The sequence below is a fragment of the Oryzias melastigma genome, linkage group LG4 (assembly GCF_002922805.2).
Source record: "Oryzias melastigma strain HK-1 linkage group LG4, ASM292280v2, whole genome shotgun sequence".
NCBI classification, from domain to species: Eukaryota; Metazoa; Chordata; class Actinopteri; order Beloniformes; family Adrianichthyidae; genus Oryzias; species Oryzias melastigma.
Genome location: NC_050515.1, coordinates 25538030 through 25552077, shown reverse-complemented (window position 1 = coordinate 25552077; position 14048 = coordinate 25538030). Strand labels below are relative to the sequence as shown.

General features: G+C 38.9%; 1 protein-coding gene across 1 annotated transcript in view; it reads right to left on the bottom strand.

Moving 5' to 3' along the window:
* Positions 1-1134: 1134 nt before the first annotated feature.
* The window catches only part of LOC112150437 (importin-13), a gene marked incomplete in the record, with an annotated part of 29599 nt that continues 16685 nt past the window's right edge, over positions 1135-14048 (bottom strand). The window contains 11 exon segments of the mRNA XM_024278776.2: positions 1135-2960; positions 3064-3245; positions 4319-4408; positions 4494-4552; positions 4696-4762; positions 7573-7625; positions 9143-9239; positions 10410-10547; positions 10656-10736; positions 10952-11104; positions 13671-13805. Of these exon segments, the coding sequence (XP_024134544.1) occupies positions 2864-2960; positions 3064-3245; positions 4319-4408; positions 4494-4552; positions 4696-4762; positions 7573-7625; positions 9143-9239; positions 10410-10547; positions 10656-10736; positions 10952-11104; positions 13671-13805 (1152 nt within the window).

Here is a 14048-nt window from a genome sequence, read left to right as displayed (position 1 = left end):
CATGCTTATAACTCAAGTTACTTTCATTAATTGCATTTCTTATCCAAAATTAGTCAAACAAAAGGCAGTTTTTAAAACATTTCAACACAAAAAACTTTCATTGTTTTATATAGAATACGTAGGAAAATTACAACAAACTCCCACAAGCCTCTAAATAGAGAATTTCATAATCATCCATCTTCTTTTATGCTTTTTGGGACAAAATATGAGCATTACGAAATTAAACCAATGATGCCTGAGACTGGGGAAACACATTTTGACAGGGGTAACATAGCTTGGCACAACAGCTGAGTCTAACCCGGCTACTTGTGGGCAAAACTGGTACACCCTGGACAGGTCACCACACTTAGGGACAATTTAGAGTAACCAATTAACCTACGAAGCATGTTTTTGGACAGTGGGAGGAGCCAGTTCCAAGAAAAAACCCACACATGCACGTGGAAAACATGCAAACTTATTTGAAGGCTTTTTATTTATAGTTTTAAACACCAAATGAATAATATATATCTAGATTGTAACCATTTATGTAAAATAATTGGGCTGTATTTTAATCACCATATTTTGTTGAATCTTTTATGCATTGATTTGTGGACCCTGTATTGAGATGCGCATCGATGCACAACCCATAACAAGTAATTGTATTATATATTTTTTAAAATCTTTGCCACTAAACAGCAGTGAGACACTGTTGTGCAGCAGATTCAAACGTGTACTGTAAGCTTATTCTAATAATTAAGCACTCTGACTTAATTAACTGAAACAAATGAACCTAAACTATAAACCCATTATTTATTCAAATTGTTTTCTTTTGATTTAGTGCAACTTTTCCGCTTTTCTCCTTCAAAATCTACTGGAATTACGATGATTGTGTTCATGGCTGAAAAATTACAGTAAATTAAAGATTTTATATTTAAGCGTCACCGTCGCCTCAGGTGCTAAAGGGTTAAGGGGTTCCCTAAAAACAAGAAAGAAGTACTCCAGATTGGAAATATCTCTAATTGTAGTTTAAACATAAAAACTCTTTAATTTTCCCTGCACAAAAACAAAATTCATCTTATTTTTGTTGGTAAAACGTGTTGCTTAATGCAGATCTCGACTACTGTATACCAAACTGAATCAAGAACAACTCTGACACACAGTCTTGGATATATTTAATAAATTAAAGTCAAGGTACAAAAAACAAAAAAATTGTACATTTTGTTCCTCCCACTCCTCCTCCACACACAGTTCTTCCAAAGACAAACACTGGTCAGTTTCTCATTGCAAGCTAGAACCACAAACAGATTTGAGGATCAGTGGTGAACATCAGGACATTCATAGAATGAAGCCAAACGGCTCGCTTCAGACCAGACTCCTGCCTCCGCTGTTGGGTTTGGAGTCGAGTCTTTCCACTCTGAGTTGGTTTGTCCCTTTAGCCCCGCCCACCACTAACACATACATGCTACATGTCTGCAGGCACCTTGGATAAGACAGAAGGGTTAAGCTGAAAACAGTGATCTCTGGAGCAGTAAATGTCAGCGCTGAGTGCTATAAGTCGTCTTTCACTAAACAGTGTATTTTACAGTCTCAGGTGTAACGAACGAGAACTGAAGAGGATATATATATATATAACTTCTCAGAGTTGTGGTCTGGAATGTTCTCCTCAACTCTTGATATTTTCAAAGACAGTGACTGAAATGGGTGAGGGGAACCTGGGTGGCTCATCACAGGTATTTTGTATCAGAAAGCTCGGTGGCCAAAGATCATCACTGTGATGACGGGATGCTTCAGTCTTTTTGAAAAAAGGAAATGAACGACTTTAACAAAAAGAAGAGAGGAAGATGCATTGGTTCTGGTAGGTCCATTATAAGTGCACTGAAGAAGTGGAAAAAAAACAACATTTGCTCTCACACGTATGCACACACTCGCACACTCATATACACAAAGTGTTCGGCAATAACTGTTAATATGCACAAGTTGATTAATATTTTTGCACAATTACAGTGACTAAGCAGTCCACTGTCATGAGAACTGATCCGTCCAGAAGCTCAGCTCTTTCTCCTCTTGGCTGCTCCCTTCCAATTACTAGGATTTCTCCCGTTTCCCCTCAGGCGTTACTCCAGGCAGTCCTGCTTCGCCTCAGGGAGAGTCTGCAACGCAAGGACACTGCAGGAAAACAGTGATCTCCAGGAGCTCCTTATACAAAGCGTTTGGTTTGAACTCGGACTAGTCCAAATGTTGTCCTCTTCGTTAATTATTACACAAGGGTCTTCTTTAAAAATACCTAAAAATTCACAAAAACAACGTATAATTTGGCAAATGCTGAGATCACATGGCCATAAATGGGAATTAACAATATTTGACCAATTTTCAAACACCCATCGTTTCTTCTTTTTTCCCTCGTTAGCAGCAGCAGGACTGAGAATCTTTCTATGTGTGCATACATATACGTTTATATAATGTACTTTGTTTACCATAGAAATTAATGTTAAGTATCTACGTACAATATCACTACCATTTCAATGGATGCTAAACACCAACCTAGGAACCACAGGAAGATCTAGAAAGGCAGGAGTAAAGGGGGGCCGTAAGGTACATGCTGGGTCTGCTGCTCCAAGCTCTTCCAGCACAAACATCTTCAAAGAAGGAAAAGAGCGAGCAGAGACGATCTTATCACAGGAAAAGGATTGGAGGAGACGGTGGGCGCTCTGGGGTCACCTTGGGTTGAGCGTTTGTTGTTCTAATGGCAGGTCTGTGCTGGAATGGTTCCGTACGTTGTCCAGCGGCTGGGTGGATCATCGGTACAATCATTTCATGGCGTCTTCATGGAGATCGAATTGATTTGCTGTGGTGTCCACTTGATGTGAGGTCACAGGTGAGAGTTTCAGTAATCAGCAGCGTACTCTGTACCATGGAGACCTCTGCACAGTAGTGTGAACTCCTTGACTATGTCCTTCACCCTCCTCTTGTTCACTCGTTCTCTGCGTGAGGCAGAGAAAAGAAAGTTGTTACACCCATGAACTCGCTGCCACAATACTGAGATGTTGGTAAATAAGCAAGCGAGCAGAGATTCAGCTGAGCTACCTGAGTATCTGCTGGGAGAAGTTCTCTTTCTGTTCGGCGGAGACGCGCGATGATGGGAATCCAGGAGGCTGCAGCACTTCCTTCAGCCACACGGCCAGCAGAGAGAAGCAGTGTTTGTTCAGGCTAAACAGCACTTCTGCAAACTGGTCCATGAGACTCCGAGAAGCTCCGCCTCCAATACCCTGGAGAGATCAGAGAGGAGGTTAATACATGATGCACGGCTAAGGGGTATAATCAGGATCAGCCTAAAGTGAATAAAAACAGATTGTAAATTTGGAGGAAAAAAAATGAAAACTGTTTGAAACTGTTTTTTTCCCTGTAAAATCATGGGAGTTTATAAGAAATTTCCTTCTGGGTTGTGGGGAGGAATGTTGGAGTCGCTAATTTCCCATCATCAGGATTTTTATTGGAGGGTATCTTTGGACTCAAAAGTACACATTGTAAACTTAAAGGAAATATTGGACATTTGAAGAAGAAAAATGGAAGAAATATTGAAACAAATAAAAACTATAAACCAAAAATTGTTACCAATAGAGAGGAAAGTGTATTTGCACAGTTGCCGTTTTGTATTTTTATTTTTTAGCAACCTATTTACTTTTAGTTTTCAATGTACAGCTTCAATTCACAATTTTTGCTGTCAGTGTTGAGTCTAATTTTACATGTGGGTGGGGCTTAAGCCCATGGGCTAGAGGGACCATGATTGACATTGGGTGATAGAGGTTATGTTGTTTATGCTTCAGAACATCGTCTGTTGTTTGCGACGCCAGTGTCACCTCTCTGATGTACTTAACTCTGGGAAAGTATTATTTTTATGCTTTTACATTTACAATATAGTATTTACAACTTTAAAACTTTTTTAATTTTTATTTATATACAATGTTTTTTCAGGTTTACAATCTGGTTTTTCATTCACTTAATCTGATCTGGATTTGACCCCATCCACTGCCTTGTAGGATGTAGTAACTTTTCAAAAAGCTGCAGCAGATTTGAGCATTTTAGGCTACAGCAGTCATTAATGCCTCGTTTCCAGTGTGCGGTCCAGGCCGGACTGGACTTTTGAGCATTTCCATTACAGTATGGAACCATTATACATAGTAGCACCGTGTTGACGCACAGCTACATCATTGGTCTACACCCTGCATGCACTTTGATGATCCAACGCACAATGGAAACGCTCAACTAAATTGCCAGGACCATTCTAAACCGGCCAAGAGGGGACTGGTCACCAAACCACAGGTGCATTGATGCTTCTCACCTCCAACACAGCTTGTATCAACAGTTTCCCGTCTTCCTGCATCACTCTGGCTACTGGAGGAACATCCGAGCAATGGGGCAGCAGTTCGGTCTTTGGCAGAAACACAGACAGTCATCAAATTTAGGGACAAAACCACTCAAAAATACCCACAGGGTTTCAGTTTGAGTGTGCTTACAAAGAACAAGCACGTCGACTTGACGGTTGGAGCTTCAGGAAATTTTAGCGACAGAATTCCTAGAAAACAAAAAAGAAGACAGGAGCTCCTGAGTGCTGCAACAGCAGATTTCCAGATTTTACTTCGGTCAGACTAGTAGATATTTAAACAAACCACCCTCGGTGAAGGGGAATGTATCTGTGCAGATCTGGCGTGCACTTACCACAGTGGAACACCGCTTTCACATCTAGACTCTCAGACAAGAACAAGTCGGGCTTCCGTTTGAGGGCCTGCGAGGCAGATGAAGCCATTAAACAGAGCATGCTACTGACAGATTGACCCAGCTGGTCCTGCTTCACCACATTCCACTGCATACGCTCCCCCTCAGATATCAACAAGACCTGCAAAGCCTGGTAGCCGGATCTGGTCCCAACAGATGACCAGATCTGCCTACCAGGCTGTGGTGCTCTCTCCATCTGTTTAGGAAAAGCTAAACCCAAACTCGTCCAGAGATACTTCAGTGCAGAACTGAGCAGCTATAACAAACAGACTGCAAAAAACTCAAACTCAGAAATGATTTGGTAATTAAATAAAACTGCAGGCAACAATGATTTTGGCTGTTTTTTTTTTTAATCATTATCATTTGAGACTTTTTCTTGTTTTTGGTTGACTGGACAGAATATGCAACAGAAGTGTGTAATTAACATGTGCAGATAAAGAGAAAGACAACTCATTTCATAATAATGAACTCATTCAGGATGGAGGAGAGGAGAGAGGGAGAGAGATGAAGTCAGATCTATCCAAAGATAGAAAACAAGGGAAGAATGAAGACAAAAGACAAAAAAAATAATTAAAAAAATAAAGAAACAAGAGAGCCATCAGCCAATTTGTTCAACTGATTAATATTAGCAGAATATTAATTCATGTGGGCTCTGATTGGCTCTGGGCTGGAATGACTTCAGAGGAGGCTTGGGCTCAGAGGCTAAGCAGTCACCAGGGGCCACACTGTTGTTGCTGTCTCTTCTCAGGTAGCAACAACTAAGAGGTTAAGATTTTACAGATGTTTGACTCACCTACACAAAGGATAAACGTGCTTCAAATTGAAGAACAAATGTGTAAAAAATTGACTTAAAAAGTACAGAAGCTGAAAACGGCCAGCCTTACTTTTTTTAATCGTTTTCTTATGATAACTAAATCAATTATCTCATTATCAAGACCTCTGAACATCCGCAAAATAAACAAAGCATATTATCAGAGAAAATGTCAAACACTAGAACTGATCCATTTATAATTGATTGATTAATTGTGTCAAAAATTGTTTCTGACAAAGTGCTTTGTTGTTTTGCGGATTGCATAAAAATAAAAAAATATTTAGCAAACTGAGCCGGGCTGAGTAACGGTTTGGGCCAGCCAATGTCCGGAGCTCATTGAACGCACCACGCAGAAAAGATCGATGGCCCGTGATTTTATCAATCAACCTGTTTGTTTGGAGGTCTAAATGAAACAAAGGGAGGAGGGCTGGTGCATGGGATGGAATTAAGACGTTTAAAGAGGATTGATCCACTATACAAATACGAATACAAAATTGCCCAAAAACACATTTTTGGGAATGTTTTTTTCTGCTGTTTTGTTGTTAACTACAAAATAAAGAGACTTAAAATAAGTATCGGCATCTCCATGCGGGAAAAGGAGAGAAGCGCTATAAAATATTCTTCAATATCTTGCTATTAGGAAACAAAAATTTTTCTTGTGATAATGAGATAGTGGATCTCGTTATCAGGAGAAAACATTTATTTTCTCGTGAAAACGAGATAGTGGATCTCGTTATCAGGAAAAGACATTTATTTTTTGTGATAATGAGATAGTGGATCTCGTTATCAGGAAAAAACAAAATTTATTTTCTCGTGACAACGAGAAAAGAGTAGAGGAGAGAGTGGATCTCATTATCACAAGAAAACAATCTTTTCTCGTGATAACGAGACAGTGGATCTCTTTATCATTAATCATTAGAAAACGATTAAAAAAAGTAGGGTAGGTTGTTTTCAGCTTTTGTAAAAAGAATAAACTCTTCAAAGAATTAGAATATTTCAGATATACTTTTAAAAAATAAACATTTCCTTATGATCTGATTGCAGTTTCTGTTATGCTATGCGCTCATGTCACGTTTGTTTTTGAAAGCGCATTTTGCATCGGTGTTCACACCAGACAAGCAGAGAGGAGATTCTTCTTTTTTTTTTCTACTGTTTCCTAGTGCATGTCTGCCACCTACAGTTAGTGTGAAAAATCAAAACAGAGCAAATCTTGCTCCAGGTTTATTCTTTTTTTATTACGATATATGAAAGACTTGGTGTCATAGAAGTCCAGCTGGGCACAAAACGCATTTATTCACTTCTTTTCACTAATCAATTTTCAAACAGTTGTCACTTCCGTGAATAAAAAGGGATGCTGCCCACGTGTCACTACCAAATCAGAGTTCCTGATTGGTCAAAGTTCAACCTGGTTTTCAATGGCTGTGCGTTAAGGCCAAAAAACAATCATGGAAACTTGCATAGCAACATGTGAACGCAAAAGTCTTAAGCGCAGAATCCAAACACGTGCTTTTACACTCGTTTACATAGACTTTTTGTAAAGGGACTATTGATGGAAATATGCTATTAAGCTAAAATCTGGAGCAAGCATCTTTGCTTTTTAAGCTTAATGTATTTGTATGCTGTCTCGATCGCATCACAGGCTATCCTAAACGATAAGCGACCAAGAGTCAAGATTCACGGTTCTTTGTGTTTATATAATGCATTTACTTCTATTTTTTTCAGGAGAAATTGTCTTTAATTGTTTTTTCTGGTAAATTCGTAGACTTAAATGAGTTTGCTGAAGGCGACTGTTAGAGTCAAGTGTTTGAAGCCAGACAAATGTCCCGGTTTCAAACATTTCCCTCATTCATTCCACCGCCTCACACATGAAACAGAATACCGGAGGGGCCATTAACCAATAATAAAAAAAAAGAAGAATAAAGAGGAATAGAGAAGGACAGAGAATCAGGGAGAAACTAGAAAAAGAGAGAGAAACCCAAAGTGAATGAAATAAGAAACCAAAAACACACCTGAGCTTGGAGTTGCATAAATGAATCAACAATATCAGGATGATCCCTGGGTCCTATAATATAATAAAGATGAAACTTAAGAAATCATAAGAGAATAGGAATAATATACAAACAGCAACTTAATAGATTCAACAGTCATGTGGAAAATAAAGAGAACTCAAAAATACTTCTTTGAAATAATTTACACGTGAGTAAGGAACAAAGAGGAAGGGCGGAGGGCAATATGAAGCTTTGGCAGAGTCTTGGAAGAGGAGACCAACCAAAAACAAACAACAGGCAGAAGACAGAGACATGGGTCTGTTTGGAGAGAAACTCAAAGAGAAGTAAGGAGAGAAAAAGAAGAAACCTAAAAAAGCAAAGGTGGCTTTGGAGGGGGAACCCAGGAGGCACCTGTGTTACTGTTACAGTTTGAAGGAAAACACCCAACCTGAACGAGCCAACCTTTACTCCTTTTTCCCAACATAAATCAACTTCTCAGACTTAAGCAAGTTATCAGACAGAGGGACTACTATTTTCCATGTGGAAGCTGGACACAGACCACATGATATTCAATAATAGTTAATAGACAATCTCCTGTAAAAAGCTCCAAACCACAGACTTTGTGTTTCATTTAGATTTCTGCTGGAGGATCTTTAGCAGGAGATTTAAAGAAAAACTGAACAAATGTCTGTTGTGAGTTCCCAGCTGAGACTCCTGCTCAATACGCTCATCCAGCCCTCAAACATAGCGCCTGTCATCATCATCCAGGGCTGCAGACGTATTGAGCAGGGCCTCCCTGTCAGTTAAGCTGCTGGTCTTTATGATTCGACTGTCTTGTTCTGATACTGTCTACTGATGGGCACCTGCTCAGACCGAAAAAAGGAAACAAAAAAAGTGCTCAGAAGCAGGAGGAGAGCTGTGACAGCCATCACTTAACCAGTCAAAGCAGAGGAGAGGGGGGAGAGAAAGAAAAGGAGACGACACAAAGGGAGGGGAGCGTCAGACAAATACTCAGAGTCAAGTTTAGTGAATGAGATCATCCCAATAGAGCCCACGTTACAGTCAGTGAAAGTAAATACTGACTGCTCTAGCGTTGACAGACAATTTGCTATGAAGAAAAAAAGCATTAAGCTTACATGCAATTCAAACATCAATCATTTTAGTCTCAACTTTAACTCTGTTTTACAGAAAGCAGCTGCGTAAAAACTAACAAGCAAACAACAGACTGACAAATGAAACAGCAAGTGGATTGCAAAGGTTTGGATTGACATAAACCACAATAGAGACTTTGACACAGAAAACATTGAGGCTCCATTTAACGTGTAATGAGAGCAATCTCTGACTGACCCACCAAGAGGTCGATCACCTCTAATCTTTTGGAATTTCCCCATTTGAAAAATGTAATTCATCAAATATGCCAACAAATTATAGAGTAGTACATAGAAAATATAAATTCAGTTTTATAAACACAATTTTGAATATTTCTTCTCCTTGAACTTTATTTGCTTCACTTCAACAACTTTTGGACTCATCTGAAATAAAATATGAAGAGAAAACGTTAAACAGGACCGTTCCTCTTTTAAACCCCTACCTTGCTGGAAGATGGACAGCGTTACCGAGGTAACCAGTTCAAACAGAGCTTTGATCGGTGGGAAGTGGTCCACTTCACTGGCAAAGATATGGACCATCTGAAACAACAGGACCAAAAATGTTACGCAACCCACTTCACCGCTTCACTTTGTCATTTTAGTGTTAAGTGTGACAACTTTCTTAGAATTACAAACTCTGAACAGATCACGTACGTTCTTCTGAGCAAAAACCCCTTGTAAGATGGTGATAGAAAAAAGACAGACGCAAATCTTTAAACCAAAGTCAGAATTTGTCAATTCAATGCACTAAGTGCAAAAAAGAACAACAAATAAAATATGTTGAATTTTATTTGAGAAATGTAAGGGCTATACAGTTAGCATCTCAATGAAAATTGTGTTTTTGGTGTTTTTTAATATGTTGCATTTTTCACATGACAGAGGACCAATTAAAAGAAAATCAAGCTTAAAATTGCATTTCTGACTCTCTCTTTATTCAAATCATTGTGAATCAGGAGCAGATGGAAAAAAAACTTTTAGCTGTGATGTAGCTGCTACAGTTGGGAGGCTACAAGCTCCATTCTCTGCTCCACTCTGATGTATGTCTCACGTATGCCTTTGTTTTCCTCATCTGAGTAGGTATCTGGGTCAAACTGTACGGCTGGATGACTCAGACATAGCTCGCCATTTTTGTTGCTCTGCTAATGTTAGCTTGGGGTTGTAAAGGGCTGTAAGCTAGCGGGAGAGAGTGTAAACAAAGGGATGATGGGAAGTGAGGGTAGGCTCACTCTGCTAAAAAAAATTCACCTACAACTCAGAGGTGAATTTCTAATGAACTTATGCCACTCTGCAAAAATTATGTCCTAGAAAATGTTTTTTTGATTTTGGCTAAAATGGCATCATGATTATTAAAAGACCAGTGGAAGCAAAAAAAGGATGATTTTTTTTTATTTTCATTGATCCCAATAGGAAGAGGACTGCATGCACAACCTATGGTTGCACTCTGTCTCTGTCAAATTAGCCTCCAACAAACCCAGCAGAAGATCACAGAAAAACACCAGTATTGTTAATGTGACTACAGCTGATAGACAAAGTAGAATGGGGTGATTACAGTACATTTGGTCAATACAACTCAAAGAAACTATCACAGAAACAAGCTAAAAACAAGGAAAACAATAGATTGCAGTTGATGATTATCAACTCTGGGTCAGTTAGTTTAGATAAAGGTTTTTGACAAAGCCCCATCTTTATGTGGACAGTATGAATATTGACCTGTCGTGTGAGATCGAGGGCTGAGGCCTGGGGGATCGTGCTGTACATCTGTCCAAGCATTTCACTGAGCTGAGACACCATGGGGCCAAACTCATGAAGGAGAGTCTTCACCGACTTCTCAAAGATGGCACAGACTGCCTGTAGACATCACCAAAGGAGAAACAGAAACAGATTATAAAGACTCTGAAAAACATAAAGGTAATAGAAGGATTTTAGAGAACAGAACGCTTTCATTTGACATCTTACCTCTACGACCTGGGAATCATTCAGCCACTTGCTCAGTACCTTCTGTATGAGAGCAAACACCTGCTGCAAAACCACAACCACCTGGAAAACACACCAAAGTCCTTTTCAAATGTTAAATAAAAGAGTAAAATAAAGTCACATGTAGACTTAATTTTATTTGATGTGTTCAATGCTCCCATAGATGCTAGGCTCAAAAATGTTTCACCAAGTAAAACTTGCAAAGACAACTGAAGTATCTCATCTAAAGTTCATTCAGTTCTCAAACACTGCTAAAGATAAGAAATTAGGTAACTGACCGGGTTGGGTCCAGGTGTGGGGGGCGGCTTTTCAGCAGGGGGGGCCGTTCCATCTGCTGATTCATCATCTTGCTTGCTGATGTCCAGAGTAGTGAAGAGGTTTGAGAGCAGACCCAATATGTGGATAATTGCCAATTTATTTGCAGGGTTAGGCTGAAGAAGAAAAAAAAGGTTGTTTGATATTTTGTCATCAATGATTTTCATTTAGACAAAGAAATTCCAATATAAAAACAGTATTTAAGTTTTACTTCTGAACTGATACATTAGAGCATAGAAGAGAGTTTAGAGCTTACAAAAGCTCGAAGTGTTCTTAGAGCTCAGATTTTGCATTTGTAGGAGCATTTCTCTCAGTAGTATGGTCCTTACCAATATAATCATCATGGTTGTGATCTGTGCATTTTATTATTGAGGATGAGTGTTTATAGTTGTTGTCAGATAAACCTGGAAAAAATCTCTAAAAACAGACAAAACAAAAACTATGACTACAGTCATTGCCTGGAGGCTTTTGCAGCAAAAAAATGGAATTGGATAAATGAAGAACAGATGGAAGAAATGACTCATTGGTTATAAAACATTTAAAATGATTATTATTTGTATGTTTATCAGTACTGAAAGAAAGAATTAAAGCTGCAGGCTTTGACCCAATTTATTTATGTCTGTTTTCCATAAATTCTTCTGGATTTGTGCTGACCAAATTTGTAATCTTCCATTGTCTTGCTGAGACTAAAAGAAAACAGTTTCACCATTTAAATGTATATACAGTGATCCCTCGTTTATCGCAGGAGTTATATTCTAAAAAATAGCCTGTGATAGATGAAATCTGCGATATAATTGTGTATTTTAATGTTTCAAGGTAGTAAAACTCCTCACTGCACACTATTCTCAGACAGACATAAACATTTTCATATTTTTATCTTTTGTTTGAACTCTGAAAGTTCAAACTTTAGCAGAAAAATAAGTCAAGTATTACAGAATGAAACAAAGATCTTATCCTGATCAAAGATTTATGTAATTTGTCAAACTGAACACATTCTGTACAGGAGGCGCAGCAGTGGTTTACTGGGTTGTTGCAAGGAATCACTGAAATACTTGATAATTATTTTTAAATTAGATAGTTGGACCAGTAATAGATATCTGCGCTGCTCCAAAAATAAAATAACAATTGGTTGTAAGCCTACATTTTTACAGCAGAAGTTATTATTTCACATAAACATTTGTACCATCTGGGTTAGCTGAATACCAGCGGAAAGTGAAGATGTAATTAGCTTAACTATGGATAGCTGTTTAAAATAGATTATTTGGCAAATATACAGTTATTTAAAACAACTTGAGAGACCAGCTAAATTACTGAAAGAGAACCCTAAAAATATCAGATGTTATTAATCAGCATGTCATGTCTTTAGCTTTGTTAAAATAAAACATTTACCCTTTTTTGATTTATTTTTAGACTTTCTGTCTATGTTTTTATCATCCTTACATACCAAGAGGTCATTGATTCAGGTTTCCTTTAATTTCTTAGTTGGCATAACTAGAGTCCAACGACATTTCCAATCATGTCACAAGGACTGTGATTATTCTTGTCTGTGGAGAGATGGAGAGAACACAACCGCTAGAGCCGCAGGGGGAAGAAGGCTGCAGACGGTGCCCTTTACTATTTATTTAAAGGGCATTTTGAAAATCTCAGCCCAACCCAGTTTTGAGATATTGCCAAGCTCACGGCGCTTCTATAAATACTTTAAGCGTAATATCAAGAATTGATGCTACAGGGGGAGTTTTTTTAGGGATCAAGTCATCAGTATTGTTCTGCTGGATGCTACTTTGATAAACACACTCACATTCCCCAAGGTGAAAACATTAATTAGGCTTTCACTGGCAGTGCTTCATCACTGTTGTCTCTGCGGTGTTGTAACACGGCCAAAAGGCTAAAACGAGGACTGCCACACCCTGAAAGTGCCTGTGCTGTTCACGCAGTATGCTTCCCTTTCAGCTGAACACGTCCACAGCATATGTGCTCACAACAATCTAATCAGAGTGAAGTTCCAAACCTGTCCCCTTTAGCTGTGATGCAGCATTAAATTAGGTTTCTCCACTAGGTGCCACTATATTTAAACACAGCACCTGACTGGTCTGTCTGATGTAATGCAGTGACATAGATCTAAAAAAAAACACATGAAAGAAGAAGAAAAGATGGATAAGATAGCATGTGATTATGAGGAGAGAGGGCAAAAGCAGGCAAGTGGAGAGATGAAAAGCTTGATCTGAACTGACGTCTCTATTCATCCCATCCAGGATACCAGAACAAAAAAAGCTGGAGAAACTCGTCCCTGTTCCACTAAGACTAAATATCTGACTATTTTTAGATAAGATCGGCTCCATATTTAACATTTTCAAGTTGACAGACTCAAAAAAGGCAGGCTCCATTAAATATGACATTTACACAGAGTTCAGACATTTCTTTCAAATGGCTGCCCGCTCACACACAGCAGCACGGATAAGTGATTTTGTGGAGACACTTCCTTTTAGTGACATTTGCGCCGTTGCTATTTCTACACGAATCACTTGCCAATGATATAGGGTCAGATCCAATCTGGTTCTGCAGAGAAATGATCCACTGCAGTGACACCACACCGGCACACAGCCTGCTCCTGTTGGCCAGGTTCCAGCTGTGCGTATGCGGTTTGTTTGTGCGTGCGTGCTCTCCATCCGTTGGTGAACTGACCGTCTCATCTGCTAGCTTCTCCAGTTGCTGAATGTAGGGGGTGATGAGAGAGTGGAGGTTTCTCAGGATGTCTTCCACAGGGAGAGCGGAGAGCAGGAAGCCGAGGGCCTGCATCAGCCACATGCACTGACTCGTCTGTGGAACGAGAACATTGATGATTTAGAAATTGTTCTGACAAGTATTGAACTTTAATCATTAAAGATTTTGGAATAAATAGACATTTAAAGCAGACTAAAACTTTAAAGATATTAGAATAGTCAAGTCTTTTAATTTAAAGCCCCACTCCGTTCATCTTTTGTAAAAGCGTTCCCAGTGGTCTTTTAATTATAATGCTGTTTTTAGCCAAAATGTTTTTTAAAATGGTAATTTTCTAGGATA